Here is an 18,871-nt window from a genome sequence, read left to right on the forward strand (position 1 = left end):
TAAAAAATTAAGAAATGGTCAAAATTCCTAGGAATATTTCAAATATTTGTATTCATTATTTTAGTATTATTAATATTTATTTATTTTTATTATGGCTGTGTTTAGAGGGGCCTACTGATATCAGGACTCTGTTTTGCACATGGTAAGAGAGACTGATCTAGACCATCCTTGACAGGTGTTTGTCCAACCTGCTCTTAAAAATCCCCAATGACGGAGATTCTACAACCTCCCTAGGCAATTTATTCCAGAGCTTAACCACCCTGACAGTTGGGAAGTTTTTTCCTAATGTCCATCCTAAACTGCCCTTGCTGCAATTTAAGGCCATTGCTTCTTGTCCTATCATCGGAGGTTAAGAACAATTTTTCTCCCTCCTCCTTGTAAGAACCGTTTATGTACCTGAAAACGGTTATGTCCCCTCAGTCTTCTCTCCTCCAAACTAAACAAACCCAATTTTTTTCAATCGTCCCTCACAGGTCATGTTTTCGAGACCTTTAATCATTTTTGTTGCTCCTGAAATGTGGCACCCAGAATTGGACACAATACTCCAGTGGAGGCCTAATCAGCATTGAGTAGAGCAGAAGAATTACTTCTCGTGTCTTGCTTACAGCACTCCTGCTAATACATCCCAGACAGATGTTTGCTTTTTTTTGCCAAGCGTTACAAAGTTCTCAAATGTCAAAGTTCTCATAGATGAAATTAGTATGAAATATTGTGTTATCACAAAATAATAATCAAGATAACACAGAGATCAAAAGCAGGTTTCTGGATTCACAAAAGAAACGCACACACACAAGTTTGACATGAACAATCTTTATTGATTCTAGATTATGTTTAAAAAAAAGGTTCACAGCTGATAGATAAAAATATCTGAAGAGCCTACTGAAAAGGGAACTTAAGAAGGGAACCAAGTGAGCTAGCCAACACAGAGTCACTTTAGAAAATGCTACCATTAGTTAAGGCACAAATGAATCACACGCACTGAATCCATATTCTTATAAAAAGAAGTCATTTTTATTTTCAAACCAGAGACAGACACGACTAATGCTGTCCTGCATGTGACCACGGGAGACAAACTATTTGACTGTGAGGATACTCTCAAAACAAAATTACTTTGGCTATTTCACTTTTAGCTTCATTGGAGAGAGGGTTGCAGAATCAAGATGGTCTTGAGGTGGAGATGCTAGAGGGAATGCTATTCTGTTTAGCCACAGGCCCAGTCTATTTTGTGGGCATTGTACTCTACATTTTAACTGCATTGTTGATTGTTGCCTAGAGGTACTGGCACTTCTGCTGCGATTTCTTTCCAATTCCCTTTTGAGCATAAATCAGATGTAAATATTTACTTTCATCTGAGAAAACAAAATGGTAAGAATTTTGGACCTTTATAATTTCTGCCTTAATTAACATCACTGTCCCATTTAGGAAATACCATGATTAGTGTAATAAAAGTAATTAGCTTATCCTCCAGCTTTTAGGCTGTAAATCAGGAAAACACTTCCTTAACCTTAAGTGCTATCCTGAATAGGGTGCTTTCTTGAATCGGGGTCTGTGTTGAGAAGTAATGAATCAGTTAAAGAACTGACATCTTGTGCTTTCTCTCACTGTTCACTTTACTGTACTGTTGAACAACATGTATGATTGGCTTTTAATTTTATCACTACCAAATACTATTGTTGCCATGAACAAATTTACATATCATGTTTTGACATCAGTCACATTAATACATAGTTATAGATACAGTATACAAACAAGTACACTGTCTTTAAAAACAGACCCTCAGATCATCAAAAATATATGTGAGAATACAAATTATGACCATCACAGTTTACACAATACATTTGACTAGATCAGTACAGTGAAGGATTTCTCATGGGGGCATATTTCCCATTAGACTTCAATCAATCAGTTAAGAATACTATACTGAAATCACATTTGAAACCTGATTTTCAAACTTCTTTCCTTTACCAATCAGTTAGAATGAGTGTAAAGAGGTAAATTAGTGCTAAGTTCCTTCCATGTGTGCAAAGGGGGATGGATTCTGTAACCACATCTGATCAATTTATTGACAACATCATGATGTACATACATACACAATGTCACTTCTAAGTTTTTTCATAAAATATTTAATAAACAAAAGAACAACTGACTGCACTTATCTTAAATCACATTGTGTTCTTAGGATTCACAACTTATTTACAACAAGAATAATTTGGAGCAGCAATTAGTATATTTCAAAAGCCTGAGAGGTTTGAGTATGAAAAAAAACCACTCAAAAACTTCAAGTGTTTATACAAACATTTCTTTTTAAACATCATAAGTCTGCAAAATGGGGGAGGAAATCTCATGAGATCCAGTTTTATCATGAGATATCAAGTGCTTCCCATTTCTGATTGGGCCAGAAGGATCAGGAGAGTTGCCTTTCTTCTAGTATTTCACTTTCTACTCACCATTGAAACCCAGAATTTAAGAGCAGTGAAAAAGAATTCTTTATAAAAAGTTAATCACGCTCATGAAAAGTCAGAACTGGGTTGAAGTGTTGGTGATGGTTCAGACCAGTTCTAATTTTATCCAAGTCAGTTCTCCCTCACTTGACTGCTATGGTTCTATGAGACACACAACACATGCTGGTTTGACTGGAAAATTTCTAGCTGGCACATGAGAAAAAGCTGGATAACTTTTGGACATGAAGAAAAGCTATTTGCCTTTATGAGCCTCACCAGTAGTTCCCCTATCCAGGCCTTCCAAATGTTTCTAGGACAGCACCAACACTCATAACCCAAACACCTTTGTCAACAAAATCATTCAGACCTACTGATTACTGACCTTTGTAAAGCACTTTGAGATCTACTGATGGAAAGAATGGGGCACTGTTGTTATTATTCCACAAATGTAGCAGTACACTGTGTGTTAAATATGTTTTCACTGTCAAACTTATAAGTATCAGGCCAAGATTTTTAAAACTGGGTGCCTAAAGTAAAGCTTGTCTGTCTGTATTTAGGCTCCTACATAAGAAGTCTGATTTTCACAAGTGCTGAGCATCCCACTACTCCCTTTGGAAAAACAAATCTAAGCCATCAGTTACTAAAAAGTTTAGTAAACAAAGTACAACTGGGTTGAGCCTCATTCACATTGTATAACACGGAAGAGAAGCTATTTACAGCAAACTGCTCTCATTGATGTAATTTTCTCTTCTGCTTGCTGTGTCTGCAAGGCTCACATTGCTCAGCTCCTCTTACAGTCCTGTCCTTTTTAGGGAAAAAAATCTTCCAGTGAGCTGCCTGTGAGCCTGAGAGGACTGCCAACTTTAGGGTGGGGAGAAAGAGAGAGACTGTGATATGAGTAAACGCGTAAGAGGTATTGAAAGGTCACTGGTTGCCAGGACAGACTTGTGACTAGATAGATGTTAAAAGCCAAGAAGAAAAAACAAAAACAATCTTGCTCTCTGCTGTGCTTTCCAGGGAGTCTGACTGTCAAGAATGAAAAACCAGGCCAGGGTGCCCAGGTAAAGCAGATTAGAAACTAAAGCAGGAGGAGCCAGAAAAAGCTATCAAGCCAAAGGCCAATCAACATCATTTCATTTTGGTAGATGATACCCCCATCAATTCCCAGAGACACGAAGTGGTCAAAGAATGGGAGTCATGGGATAGATTACAAATCAATCAAGAATAGGTCTTAGAAGTACCCTGTCTAACTGCTTCTCTGTGTGACAAGGTGAGAAAGGTCACATCTACTACACTGTACCCTGTTCCTCTGACTTCAAGATCTTGACATCTGAAGAATTCTTCTATTTAGTTTAAAGGCTGATGTGAGAACACACACTTGTAGCAGCTGCTTGGATTTTATCACAAGAGGCTTACTATCTGGTGCATCCAATTCAAAGACACAGAATGAAATCTAAGAGCCAGATTCTGACACCCTTATTCACAATGACAACAACTCCACGAGTAATTCAATGGGACCATGAGCAGAATAAAGTACTACTAAGCGTGAGCCCGGAGCATCAGACTCTGGCCTTGAAGATCTATATGAAGCGGACTATACAATTTCTCTGCCTTATGTATGCCCCAGCTGCTGATTGGAGTCATTGTTTTCTTGCCTCACTCCATGTTTTACTGCAGTGCAATTGCAGTTAGTTTAAAACATCGTCAACTGGAGCAAAAAGTGCAAATAGGCTCAAAATAGTTCCAGCTGGCTGACCAGTTTAGATCTCTTCGAATTCTATGTGCGCTGGACTAAATTGTGCTCTCAATTACACCTACAACTTTCTATTGAGGTTGCCCCAGTGTAGAAGGAGAGAAGAATTTGGTGCAGTGTACTCTGTGGGACACTTTTGGCGATGTCCTGGACAAACTTAACTGAATTAAGCTAAACCCTACTGAATTAAATTCAACACTTCTGGAGTTCATTCTATTAAAAATGAAAATGTTTGTGTACTATTGTGAGTTGTATGGAACTTCTTTAGCAGGAAAACGTGATTAATGTAATCTCTTGGAGATATCAGGAGGAACTTCAAATGATTTTGGGGACAATACGTGTGAAGTGGATTTCCTAGGAAATACTTGGGGGGCGAGGGGAATGCAAATGATCCACCTCAAATCCATCCTTTTGAAACTATGCCCTGGGGAGAGAAACCAATTGTATACTGATTACCTGCTTCTGAAAACTCCAGTTCAAAGACCTCCAACCTGCATAAAGGAGGGACTAAACTTTTCATGAGTGTGCTAGTTCTGAGCTGAGGCTGTTGTGAATTTGTGCCCACAGAAGAGACTCCTTTGAGGGGTTTGAAGGATTCACTTGCCAGAAAACATGCTGGAGACAACTGGAGGAGGGGATCTCTGGTAAGATCATGTAGCATGCATGGAGATTAGTATTGTTTTAATGTGTTTTTTCTGAAGTGCTTTTACCTTAAGAGTAAAAGAGGCTTGCATAGGACGTTCTGTGTAGTTACTTATAGCTGTTGGCAATCACTCTATTATTAGTCTCTGAAGAGAAAGCAAGCAGGCCTATTTGGGCAGACTGCCTTTTGCTGGGAATATCAGTGAAGGCAGGGAACAGTTCAACCTGGAAATACCCCAGTCAGGATGGAGAGAGACATAGCTTCCTTCCCCCTAGCCATTGCTAAGAGTGGGTTGACTTACTGAACCAATAAGAGGAAACAGAGGTGCAGCGGACCCAAACTGTGACACTCCGCATATAGTGGACAGCTAATTTTTTTATTCTTGTGTACGTTGTTTCAAAGGCCCCCATGCAGGGAGGACAGAAACACCGGTACATGCTTAAGCTTTCCAGGGCTCCATTTGATCTCTTCAGGATTCAACCCCCTGAATAGTTACTAAGAGCTTGGGAACGTCAGTCGGACTTGTACTGCATTTCTAACTACTGATGTGGAAGTGCTTATTGCATTTTGCATAGTTTAGCAATTGATCCTTTTACAGTTAACACCCTGCTGATGAACTGTCCTCCTAATCTTGATTTCAGGGGGGTTGTTTTAAAGATCCTACAAAATCTTGACTATCTAGATCATGAAGTCTCCCACCAGACATATGGATTTGGAGCCGATACCACAGGACTAGGTAGTTGCTTAGCAGTCTACCCTGCGCAAGGGGCAGTGCATAGCTGCACTGCCCCAGGAGCAGAGCATAGCTGCACTGCCCCAGGAGCAGACGTTGAAAGTCACAATTCAGGCCCCTGCTCTCCCTTACTCCAGTGGGAAGGTCCCCAGTCCTTTACCACACACAGATTTCTTCCCTCTCTTCATGTTGCCTCAGCTATGCTGACTGGTTTGCTGTGGGGCTTAGTCAAGGCTCCACCTTTTGCAACCCCATGCTGCACATCTGAGCGGGAGGAGAAGGAGTGACTCCTCAGAGGCTGCTCTCCTTTCTGCACTGAGAGCTGCGATGCAGGTAGCTGTGCAAGACATTTTATGCCCCCTCATTCCCTTGTGCAAGCATGTAGGGCAAGCAATGATCTTGTGCTTAATCATTCACACCTTCTCATAAAACTGCGAGCCAAGCAGTGTGAAATGTCATCAAGAGAAGATTTTATGGAGCGTAGTTAGAATGGCATTCAATGTAGCATGGAATAATAGCTTCATATTAATTAATGTAATGCCAGAAAGCCTTTAACTGAAGGTTGAATAGAAAAGGACAATTGAAAATATTGCAATGTTGGTAGCTCAGTGTTTCACTTATGTCAGTAGTGCTGTGTCCGTTTACACCAGCAGAGAATTTGCTCATAGGATTTCCAAAACTCCCACTACAGGACTGTACGTTTCTTAATAATATAGTTTTCAAAAGTACACAGAAGGTGAAAACTAGATCTGACTAGAGATGTGCTGGAAAAACAATTGCACTCCATTTTGCTAGCAGGCTGAAACTCAGGGAATCACAGACCCGAAAGCTTAAGACAAGATCTCGTCAAAGAATGGTGACTAACAAGCACAGTTTGGCTGCTCTCACTCTCAGGAAGTAGAAACTACTTCTCCTTGGAAGCAATTACAGTCCAGAAATGAACTGAGGGAGAAGATGATGATCTCAGCCCTGCAAACCATGCTGCTGTCACTCACACTGAATTCCATTGTCCTGGGCCTTTGGTACATACAAAGATTGGGTACTTTTCACTAATACAGAGCTTTATAGTGTTTTGGAAGGATTTTCAAGCTCTTCTCTTGCCTGGTCTTGCTTTTTTACAAAAAATAATGAAGTCTGAGGATACTAAGGTAAAGTAGTAAGATTCCTTTCTTCTGGAAATTATATTAGAAAGAGCAGAACCGCAATAACCTTTCCTCCTAAGTGAAATACAGAGGACTGGAAAGCAGGTCACATCTTGGATGACTATATGTGTGATGGAGAAAACTATTAACTGTGTATATAAAAGAGTCCAATTTAGAGTGATATGAATCAAGAAGCAAAGCTGAGCAGGGAATTTTTTTTATTTTTGTAGAGCAGAAGAACATAAGAGAAATCACCCTCGCAATTCCAGGTGCACCCCTCAACACAACATAAATTCTAAGAAATACAAATGGAAATGTTGTTTAGAGATTTCCATTTATATTTCAAGGACTAATTGTTGGAAAAATGTGTAGATGTTAGCTCAGATTCTCTGGCCCAGATAAGCTGTGTTCAACACTAGACAAAGTTATTACTTATTACGGCAGTGCCTGTAGGCTCCAGCTGAGATCTAGGGCCCACTGTACTCTAAAAACACAAGGTGAGAGAGAGTCCCTACCCCAAAAAGCTTAGACAAGGGTGCAGAAAAGTAAGTACTGTAAAAGTTACTTCATGGCTCCGTGGGGTGAACAGGGGGGGTTAATCTGACCCCTGGCACTACCTCTAGCAGCCCCATGGAACCCAGATAGGATAGGAGTGCTGTAGAGCCACTAGACTGGGGGAATGCTCAGGAGGCCACTTAAGCCAGCTTTATAGCCTCTTTTGTGCCACTGGGTCCATAGTCCATAACATGCGATTGAAAACGTAAAGTGAGGAATTATACCCTTGACAAACTCATGAGCACTTGCATAGTTTGGAACAACAATTTCAAAATTTAGCCTTACATTTTTTTGTAAGTGCTGTTTGGGCTCAAGGTGTTTTGGGAAAAAATACATTAAAAGACCCTCACCTGCAATTTGCATGTATTCAAAAGTTATTTTAAGCTACAACTGAAGTCTTCTAGATCTCCGGAACACGAGTGTGGCAATACTCCCCCTATAACTAGGGATGGGCGTGGCCTTTAAATGTTCAGAGTTCAGGTTGGGTCAGATACAAGTGTGCAAAAGGCTGAAAATATAAGAACAGCCTTCTCACGGTATCTTGGCATTTTCATTTGCAGACCTGAATAGAAATTCAAAGTTCCACATAGTGGAACATCTCAGAATAGTGGTGGACAACCTGCAGACTGTGGGCCACACGTGGGCCCATCAGGGTAATCCGCTGGTGGGCCGCCAGACAGTTTGTTTACATTTGCACAGCCACCTGCAGCTCCAGTGGCCGCGGTTCGCCGTTCCCGGCCAATGGGAGCTGCAGGAAGTGGCGTGGGCTGCAGGGACGTACTGGCCACTGCTTCCCACAGCTCCCATTGGCCGGGAATGGTGAACTGCAGCCACTAGGAGCTGTGGGCAGCTGTGCAAATGTAAACAAACTGTCTGGCGGCCCACCAGCGGATTACCCTGATGGGCCGCGTGTCACAGGTTGCCCACCACTGTCTCAGAACCTCAAATGATGGTGCTAAAAAATAGGTCACTGTTCAAGGGGTCCTTACTTTATCTGAACTCCTTCACTCATCCTCACTCTAAAGTTGCATCTCTACTTCCCCCCACTCCCCTTACCAGTCCTGATCTGCTTTTGAAGACAGATAAGTGCACGTCAAAAAAACCTTTGGACAAAGAACACAGCAAGTATGCAGCTTTGTGCTGGCACCTTTCTCAGTTTCGAACTAGCAGCCCCTTTTTGTAGGCAAATAGCCCAACAGCAGCCACTGAAGTGAAGAAAGTGGAAAATCCAACCAGCCTCAGCAGTCCTGGTACAGACGGCAAGTTTCTCTCCCAAAAAGTAGTAGTGATTGGCCGGGCTGGGACATCCTGCATGGGAGAACATTCAGTATTAGTGCAGGATCACCTCTGCTATGAAAGGGAGAGTATAAATATCAAGTATATCACAGCAGAAACAGAGATAGGTTGGATCTGTTTAGGTGTACTTTCTCTTTTAAACAGAAGTATATTATATTCAGGCAAGATCTGGCACTCTGTTGCTATTAATGCTTATCCCATGCCCTGCTGATGAATCAGGAAACAACCAGAACAGGGTAGATAGCATCTACTTGAGAAAAGGAATTAAACACAACATGTTTGTTGAGGGCCCCTAAAATCTGAAATTAACATATTTTAAAGAAAGAGCCCAAGACTGGCCATTTGCATTCCCTTGTACTCACTTCAATAAAAAGAAGAGCTGTTTAAAAGGCAGGAAACATTTTTTGCCAAAATTTACTCAAAATTGTTCCTTGCTTTTCTTAGCAAAATGTTTTATCCAAATTTAAAAAAAAAAAAATCAACCAGCGGTATTAAAGGTGGCTGTGAGCAATGAATATGTCTGAGCTTGAAAAGCTTCCGAAACGACAACAATAGGTTGTGAAGAAATATGAGGCCCAAAGCATTCTCGTCAATTTAAGGTAAGCATTGTAAAAGATACCTGTATGGATTTTTTGCCTTATTAAAAGTTGAATACTCTTTCCTGTACCATGTTTACAGAGTATTTAGACACCTCCACCCCTTGCTGGGTACCTGTCATGTTCCCAGTTATCCAGGGACAGTTTTGGCAGCCAGCAGAATAGTAATTGTAGCTCTAGCCTATGAAGGTATTGGTTAGTCTCTAAGGTGCCACTAGTACTCCTTCTTTTTGCGAATAAAGAGTAACATGGCTGCTACTCTGAAACATATTTTATCTCATCATTAATATCAAAGGAAAGTTCACAGGAACTGAAGGAAAACTTACAACTGATTCTGGTTCTGACTTCCAAATTTCACCTTCTGAGATTTTCCCCATCGAACACAGTATCTGAAAATAAAGAACTGATCAGTTCCATTCGTTCTTTTAAAGGGCAAAACATTTGGCTTTCAGTTTTTGCTCTAAGCTGATGCTGCTATAATCAAGATAAGGGTTTAGCAAATAAGATTGTATGTATTCAGATTTAACAGAAAATCTGATATTTGCACATCAGATTGCTGGGAGGGGCTGTTATTTACTGACATACTCCCAGAGAAGCACCTCTTTCCTAGCTGTGTAATCACTCCAGTGAGAGTGGTGGTGGTTTTTCTGGGAAAGAAAGATATTGGTTCAGGATGAAGGAGTAGAAGAAGCCTCCTTAACTCATCCAGATCCTCATTCAGCAAGGTACTTCAGCAGCACATCTCTAATTTAGTATGTGAGTAGTCCCGCTGAAGTCAGCCAAGCTGAAAATTAAGCACATGCTTAAAAATCTTGTTGAACTAGGGCCTCATATTAACCACAAATCTGTGGCCCATATTCTATCAAACTGACATCGAAGTAGTGCACGCAAGACATGTAGATGCAAAACAGGTACATGCAAAATGTATCGGAAGCTAATTTTGAAAAACGTTGACCCAACACAGGAATAGGATTGAGGTCATGTGAGGGAGGGAGAGCCTAGGGTTCAGTGCCAGAAAAGCAAAATTTATTCCCAAAAAAAAAAAAAAAAAAAATAGTTGGTATCTATTGGTGGGCATGAAAAAGTGCTAGGATTACATGAAACAAGGAGGAGAGTATGACAGGAAGGTGAACATTATTTTTTTAATGCGCACATTTCCAAAATATAATGTGGATATCTTAATTTCTTGATATTCTATCCCAGTCCTTTGCAGAGTTAACAACATCTGACGTCTCCTGAGATGTGGTCCCATTTCAGACACACATCAGATGATTGGCAGGTCTATCGTTTTGCACAATTAACAGTGTTATGGGGATTAGTTCTTAAGTATACATCACTCCCAGGATACAGTTCTTTCCTGTTGCCCAACATCTAAGCTCTTCAGCTTTATCCTGAGCAGGAGCCTTTAGAGGTTCTGCTTTAATGCTTTCATCACGACACATGACGATACTTTATTGATTACCTCCCTCATATGAGATCCCAAAGCTGACCCCTTAACCTCTTATGAAACAAATAGGAGATTTCTTTTGTTGAAGTGGATCTGCCCATAAACCACAACGTTTACAAAAATAGCTGGGAAGATGTCATTTTTACATACAATGAAGTGTGTATGTTCCTATAAATCATCATCATTCAGGATCAACCAAGCACAGGGCCAAACTTCTTCTACAGGACTGCAGCACAACTATCGTTCTTGAAAATAAACTTTGGGGCTGAGCTTTTCAAAGCTGCCTATGGGATTTGGACACCATCGTTGCCCATTCCTGTCCTTTTATTGCAAGTCTGACAGTATCTGATGTCTAGCTTACAGCTTCAGTTCCTAGAGACACATGATTAGGTAAGAATCTCAGCTTTAAAAAATTAAATGTCTAGCCCTCATGGTTGCAGAGGAAAGTATGATGTGGGTGCCCCCGAAAGGCTCAGAAATGGACTTGCAAACAAAAAGAACCCAATTTTAATTTTTTTTCAAATCTCATTTTTAATCCAATCTCATGATTTTTAAATGCTTGAGACTGGTAATGCTGAATTTTCCTTAAAATTAATTCCCACTGGGCATCTCAATCCCTTACATGGCTTTGAAAATCTCAGCCTTGATTTTGCAAAACACACTTAAAAGTTCTCCCCATGCAGCATGCCATAAGTATGGAGCTGTACCTCTCTAGCTGCTCTCTCTCCAGCCTGCACAGCCCCGTCCATGTACCCACTCCATTCTGTAGCCGTCTCTGTGCCAGCAAAGTAGATCCTACCAACTGGCTGGCGAATGATCCTTTAAAATGGACAAAAATAGGTTGTATCAGCCAGATCAGGAAAGCATGACAAAATTCCTTGGGTAAAAAACAGGAGAAGGGTGCTTTAAATATCAATCAACACTTAAGAGTTAGCAATGCAGCACGCTATTTGGCTAGTCAGCCTTTCATTTCATTTCTTACATTAGACGCTTCCTGGTGCTCCTTATGTTTTCTAAAGGCTCAGAAAGTATTACTGCAATCCTCCTAATGCTATTTTTGAGTGTGATTCTGGGGCTCATGGAAGTCCAAAAGAGAACTAGACTGAGACAAGGCTTGTTGTCACTTGTTATCATAGCCAAGACTCTAGAGATGAAAGATGGAGTTGCTAGCACTCTGAATAGCATACTGTAGCCCCCATAACACTTAAGAAGAAAGAGACAGTGGTTTGTTTTTCCTGGGTCACATAGCTTTGCTGGGATCTGCAATCATCTACTTTAAGGCACTTTAAGTTCAGTCTACTTTAAAAATTGAAGGCACTATATGGTCATAAATCAGGATTTCTTTAGTGCTCTTAGTTACTTTAGAATTGCAGAAATTTACATTTCAAAAAGGATCCAGAGCACTTAACTGAACATAACTGCACAACTGAATGGCAACAGCCAGGTTGGCCACTGCTGCTTTTTGGGGTCACTCCTGTTTTTATTCAAAAACCTGAATCAGGGAGGACAAAATACATGGTGGCACAGTAGTTACTGCAATAGACTCTGTCTGCTAATAGGAACAGTCCACTGAAGTCACTCATGTTCATAAATATTTACAGGATCCAGGCCTTTTTACTTTATTTTTAAAATACCAATAAAATATATTAAAAACACAAAGGAAATGGTAAAGCCAATCCCAAATCTGAAAAGCAAAACTGTCATGAAAATTTACCAATTTGGGCACGTGCACACACACACAAAAACCAATCCCCCCCACCTCCAACAATCTACTCATCTACTCTTCCCTGTAGTCAATGATAAACATGAAAATACTAATAATGAGACTCGTCCATCAAAAAAACCTAATCCAGGCAAGTGGGGAAGTAAAATTTTACAAGGCTGTTTGAAGTATTCCCTAAGCAATACTCCAGGTACAAAGAAAATTTGTTCACAGAGGACTTAAGGGCCTTACAGAGGATATTTAGCTGTTCATTTTTATCTTTCTGTTCTTGAGTCCCTTAGTGAGACATTGTACCTTCCAAACTGTGTCATTATCCCTGGTGGGAAGTAAGCGGTGTAGCACCCGCCAGAATACTGCTCCTCACACCAGTTCTTCTCTTCATAATGCACTGGCTGTAAAACAGAGTTAATGAAACCTCAGAAGGGGGAAAAACCCGTAAGGACAAAGCTGTTACAAGAACTGAGAAGGCAGCAGTGAAGAATAGCTTATGATTTGTTGTATCACCTTACAATGCCTGACTAGAGATGAGCCCATTTAACAAGTCTCTTAATGCAATGTGGATGAGACATACGCCTTAACTTCAGACACTGCAGGCCTTTTTTACTGGTTAAATTGGACATTGTAGAATTGGATCCTCCTAATTCTCTTGTTTATGTAGACTTGTGCTTCAAGCAGCAGAGGCAACATGGAGTCAAATTCAGCCTGGGTGTAAGCAGGTGTAATTCCCATTGTATTCAGTATAATTGCACCTGCTTACTCTCAGGTTGCCTAAGGCCCCAAAATCACAGATTTCTTAGGACTGGAAAGGATCCCCGTAAGCTATCCTTACTTATATACATTACTCAATAATTGCTCTGTTCTGTTCATTCCCTCTGGGGCACCTGGCATTGGCCACTGTCAGAAGACAGGATCCTGGGCTAGATGGACCTTTGGTCTGACCCCGTATGGCCGTTCTTATGCGCTTATACAGTGATTATGCAAAGTGTGCCACTTTTGTAGCAATACAGTATATGGGAGTTATGTGTAAAATGGCATGCTATTGTGATTCATATCTAAACATTTCAACCACCTAAAATTGCCTTCAATAAAATAAAGGATGTTTATAATATAAAGCAAATGAGTTTTCAGAAACTGGGAGAGCATACAAACCCTAACAGTTAGTTTCCCTTACTAGGAAGGGAAAAACAGAAAGAAACAAAAGCAGATGTTGCTATGGGAGGGAGCAATCATGAGACAAAAAGGAACACTATGCAGGGCACGGGCTGGATGAGGAGGCAAGCCGTGGTGCAGCAGCTGAAAACGGCTGAGATTTAGCATATAATAATAATAATGAAGTTAACACTCCGCACTGAGGCGTTAGTGGCTCATTTTAAAATGAGCTCCTGTATTTTTAACTGCTTCACATGAACACGTTAATCACTCTCAAATGGGATGTAAAGTTTGTCAGTATTTTCCATCTCTTCTGTACAAACTAATAAGCATGGTGAAGAACACTAATCCTGATTAAACGTAGGATACAGTGCCAAGAATACTGATTTTATTGCTACTTTCCAACTTCACCCTGTGCCTTCCAACTACAATAATGAGATCGACAGGATGTGTTTTGTTCTTACATGTAAGGCTTCCTCTGATCCCAAAACCTTTGCATAGAGCTCGCAGATCCTCCTCTTCCTATGGGAGAAATGCAACAAAGATTTAAACACAAGGAAGAAAATAATCCACTGCTGACACGTTCTTACTTTGAGAGAACAAAGATTATTCTGCGTCTAAATTGGAGGTTTCAATTCTTTTGGTTTTATTCTGATTACTGAGAGTTTGGAGGCTGGGAGTTGTACTTCAGAAATGAGTCAATAAAGTTGACTGATGTACTGACATTCTGTTTTATATGAGTCAACTTAACAAGCAGTTTTGCAAATCACTCCCTAAGACCCTGATCCCAATCATCTCAAATTTATATGTTTCAGAGTAACAGCCGTGTTAGTCTGTATTCGCAAAAAGAAAAGGAGTACTTGTGGCACCTTAGAGACTAACCAATTTATTAGAGCATAAGCTTTCGGAAAGCTTTTGCTCTAATAAATTGGTTAGTCTCTAAGGTGCCACAAGTACTCCTTTTCTTTTTTCAAATTTATATATTATCCAAAAGTCATTTAATCTGCCAGAGAAAGAGAGAAGTGAGGGTTTGTACTTTTGTCTCCTGGCTGACAGCCTGTGCTGAATTTTGATAAGGGAAACAAGACACTGCTGGCTTGTGATCTCAGGGAACCAGTTTGAAATTTAAAAATCCCTCTTCCTTTTTCACTTCTTTATTTGTATAGGGCTGTACTTCCTTCTGTAACAAAGCAATAGCAATGGAGTCTGTTCCCACTTCCCAGTCATTTTCTGGCCCTTGTTGTCTGGTACTAGACATAGCCCACCGTTTCCCAAAAGGAAAAAGATCAAAATGAGACAAGTACACCAGTTAAGAACCAAAAAAGAAAAACAGACCCATGCTCAATCCATTTTTGATGCAAATCCTGTCCCATTCATAGAAGAAATGTAGGCTGCCAGACACAGCACAAATACAGGAGGGCAGAGTATATAGGGAATCTACACAAGTGGGATCCGCATCCCCCATGTATTAGGGAGCCCAGCTTTGTGGCGGTTCAGCTACTTCCCAGTGCAGCAGGTTTCAGGGGTGGTGCAGCAATGGGCTGGGGAAAAGTGGAGATAGAGGATGCCCCACTATGCAGCTCCAAAGCCTATTCCACGCTGCATAATGTGGAGACAGTAAGAGTGGAGGCTACTACACATTCAGAGTTACAGTAGCAGCCATGGAGTGACTGGGCCATTGGTCTGCGCCCAGAGGAGGACTTCTTTCCCGCTCCACCTTCGCAGGACCCATGCCAAGCCCAGCTACCAGGGCTTCTGACAGGGAGGAAAGATTTGGTCCTTTGTTATATTTCCTCTCCTTTCTGCCCTTTGAGGAATCACCTGTTCTGGAAGCAGAAATGCTTAATGTGACAGACTGCGAGATTCACTGTTCTCACAGGATTTTCAGAGCCAATGGGTTCAGGTAAGTGCATGGGGCTTCTGGAGACTTGCTGGATCTGTGCCCATTACACTGTGTGTGTGTGTGTGTGTGTGACACAGACACACTGACTGTGCTGATACAGTTTAATAGCGTGCTGTCACCTGCCATGAGCCAAAACACAAGCTCTTCCAAACCCTTGTCAATTCAATTCCACAGACATACCGAGCAGCCCTAAGTAACACTAGGGGGAGCTCAGAGAGCTGCAATACCTCAATGAGGGAGTCACACTGCAGTCAGCAAGGAAAGGGAGCCAGTGATAATGATTAGAAGAAGACCTCTTCACTAGCTCTTTCTTTATCCTCCCTAAAGGAAGTCCCTTCTATCCATCTCAGACAAAGGCCCAGCTTGGGTGCTCTAGCAAGGCAATTAACAGAAAAGTGCCAGGGGACTCTGCATTCTTCCACTGGAGGCCGGGTTTCCAACCTTGCAAAAACAGCAGGGGATCAGCCCTGAAAGCCCGGGGTTCTCAGGAATCCCCCAAAGCCACAGCCACTGGACCACGCCTAGGACACTCTGCTTCTCCCCCCACCGCCACCCACCCAGCTCTCTAACACCACAGTCCATTGGAGCCATATGGCCATTGACAGCCCATCCTACAGATGTTCCTGGAGTCATCCTGGGTGGCTCCATCACACACAGGAGTGCCACCGAAAAGTTAATACAATCTCAGGCTGTATTAACTGTCCTGACTCCTCCTCACAGAGCTGTGGCAGGAATAATTAGCCTCCCTCCAAACCCAGCCCTGGTCTGCCCTCTTCCCCGATGTGGATCACAGAACCTCCAGAAGATCCCATTGCAGGGTCCTAGGAAGGTGAACTGCATAGCAGAGGTAACCAACTTTCCTGCGGGCAGATGGAGGTCCTTGTGGGAAGAGAGCAACTAGGCTCCAAGAAGCTGTAAGCTCCACTGCTATTTGCCAACTAAATTGCAAAGACAAAATGACTTTGCAAAAGCAAAAGTAAATATTAACCTGAAAACGGCATTTTCAGACAGCCAAGCAAACAAATGCATAGGAGGGCATTATATAGCTTTAATTCTCAATAACAAATAGGTGTTTCAAAAGGGTTGAATGGGGTCGGTGACAACATTTTATCGAAGAGACTTATCTGAGTGGTCCCCACAGCGAGGGCGAATCTTTGCAGATGTGCCTGCTGCTCACACAGCTGTGCCTTTTCCCCTGGAATGGTTTAGTATTTTATTTAAATGGCCTATTGCTAACACTCTGTCCAGAGCGTACCATACATCTACATGCGCTGTGGGCAAAATCCTCATCTCCAGGCCCTGGGCTCAATCACGGCTTCCCACAAGCCTTGAGCAAAGGGAACATGTCACTGCGTTGCTCCAGAAGCAGCCGAGGAAGCATATGGTGACTCTAAGCATCGAAATCTACCTCCTGGATTCCCTCTGCTCTGTGGAGGAAGTACCTGGGGCAGGGTACTTCCCCAGTGCCCTGTGTAGCTCTGCTAGCCAGCAGATATTGTATTGTCCCTGTTGCACTGCGCAGGAGATGGGGGTGGCACTGTTGCAGCCAATGGCGGCTATTCTCCTCCCTGCACTAATACTCACAGTCTGGGCAGCTGGCACAAGGGAGCACCAGATGCCCTCTTGAGCGGCTCTGCAAGCTGGGCCACAATCTAGCCCACTGTCATTAGTGACTGGTCTTTGTCTAGGGGAGTCTCGGGGTAGTAGGTGGAGAGGGGTTTCACTCCCACAACAGGTGGGCAGGCTGCAGCACTGTTGCACTGACTCCTGTTCCAGCCAATGGGCTAGTGTAGTGGCCATAGCCTACATGCAACCCCTGGAACACATGGTTTCTGGATCCTTGGAAACCCAGTCCCAACTTCAGTGACTCCATTTGGGGGAGCCCCACTACATAGTTTACAGGTGGGTGTGGAGATGCCTCCTGGCCAGCCACTCAGTCTGCCTCTTTTCCCTGTGTAGAACTAAAGTGAGGCTTAAATTGTGTGCATGGGATGGATTTCTCATTGTAAGTAATATACTACATTAAGCACAGTGTACGTTAGAACCATTCTTTACCACTGAGAGTCATCAATAGTTTAATGTTCACTCAGTAAATATTCAAAGTCCCATTGTTTAAAAATTAATCTCAGAGTCAGATAAACATGTGAACTCTTTTGACGCCAATTGATAAATTGGTCTGTCTTTCATGGCACTCTTATAAATCACAAAAGTGTCCTTTTATTGCATAGAAATGTAAACTGTTATCAAGTACTGCATATGTTCGATTGCACTTAATATACTGACACATGGTGAAACAGGCATTTGGTGTTAATGATAGCCTGAAATGCTGAACACAATGGATTTCAAGGTGCTTGCCCAGCTTTTGTTCTGACAATCACCTATTGTAGTTCCAGCCCAAAGCTGAAATGTAGATGGAGAATATCTGGTCTATTCCTGAAAAAATGAACGAGGCTCAGTGGAACAGTGCTATTGCTCTAAGAGCTGGTGGAATAATGCTCCACATGATCCCACTTTACAAAAGCTGCGAGAGTTCACATATTGCTGATTTGAGGACACCAATATTGTCTCTAATTGGGCTGACCTTTACTGTTAAAATGTGTACTTGGACACAGAACATCCCACGTTTTTAAGTTTGAACATACCCTGTCCACGCTTAAATAAAGGTCTCCCCCGCAACCCTGCCATATAACTTTAGCTTTGTTGATTAGTCCAGTGAAATGCTAGGGATATTTTTGAGGGCAAAAAACTGCTACCCTTTAAAACCTATTTTTATTTATTTTTAAACAATAGCAGGGAGGAGACTGCTGTAACAAGACAGTGGACTAGATCTTCAAGTGTGTTGAGCTCTGCCTGGCACACCTGAAGACAGAGGGTCAACGGTAGCTTTCTGTCACCTTTCTACCCCCTAATCCTTAGAGCTGGTTCATCCCATGACAAACTGGAGCAGCCTCAAGGCTGCGCTAACTTACAAAGGCTGAAATGGCCCTCTAGAGTCTGATCCAAGATCACTAGAGCGCTGAGCACTCTGGCTCAGCCCTTCCCACTCCTGGCACACCCACTCCTCTGTGTGGGGACAGAAGAGCAGCAGTGGGGGCATGGAGCTGGCTATTCTGGCTTTATGCTACCCAGGCACTCCCGAATACAAGAGGAATCCCCAGTTGGCCACTAAGTGAAGCTTTCTGGCCTCTTTCCACTGCCCAAACAGCTCAAAGCAGTCAAATGGGAGCCTGAAGACTTGGCTTTAACAAAGGACAGGTAGACGCTGCCATGCTTACTGCCATTTTGGATAAAGACTTCACATGGCTCCTAAGGGAACAAAATTTAAGTGTTGCACTTTTGAAGTGACAGCACTGCGAACTGTGCTTAGTTAATAGCCAACATCCCTGTAATTATTGCATGCAGAAAATGTTTTGTCTGCTATAGGGGTGTGGGGAGGAGAGAGACTCTGAAAATTTAAAACAAAAACTTAAATCAGATCCTGTGTAAAACT

The 18,871-nt window shown here is 42.0% G+C and overlaps 1 protein-coding gene across 1 annotated transcript in view; it reads right to left on the minus strand.

The window, feature by feature from the left end:
• Positions 1–794: 794 nt before the first annotated feature.
• LOC311531657 (amine oxidase [flavin-containing] B-like) overlaps positions 795–18,871 on the minus strand; it is an 83,034-nt gene continuing 64,957 nt past the window's right edge. Inside the window, exons 11-15 of the mRNA XM_084649235.1 lie at positions 13,943–14,000; positions 12,624–12,721; positions 11,314–11,425; positions 9,486–9,548; positions 795–8,575 (exon numbers count right to left, since the gene is read on the minus strand). Coding sequence (XP_084505361.1) covers positions 8,420–8,575; positions 9,486–9,548; positions 11,314–11,425; positions 12,624–12,721; positions 13,943–14,000 — 487 coding nt within the window. The 3' untranslated portion in view covers positions 795–8,419. The remainder of the gene's footprint in view (positions 8,576–9,485; positions 9,549–11,313; positions 11,426–12,623; positions 12,722–13,942; positions 14,001–18,871) is intronic.

The sequence above is a fragment of the Lepidochelys olivacea genome, assembly GCF_965140295.1.
Source record: "Lepidochelys olivacea isolate rLepOli2 genome assembly, chromosome: 1".
Taxonomy (NCBI): Eukaryota; Metazoa; Chordata; order Testudines; family Cheloniidae; genus Lepidochelys; species Lepidochelys olivacea.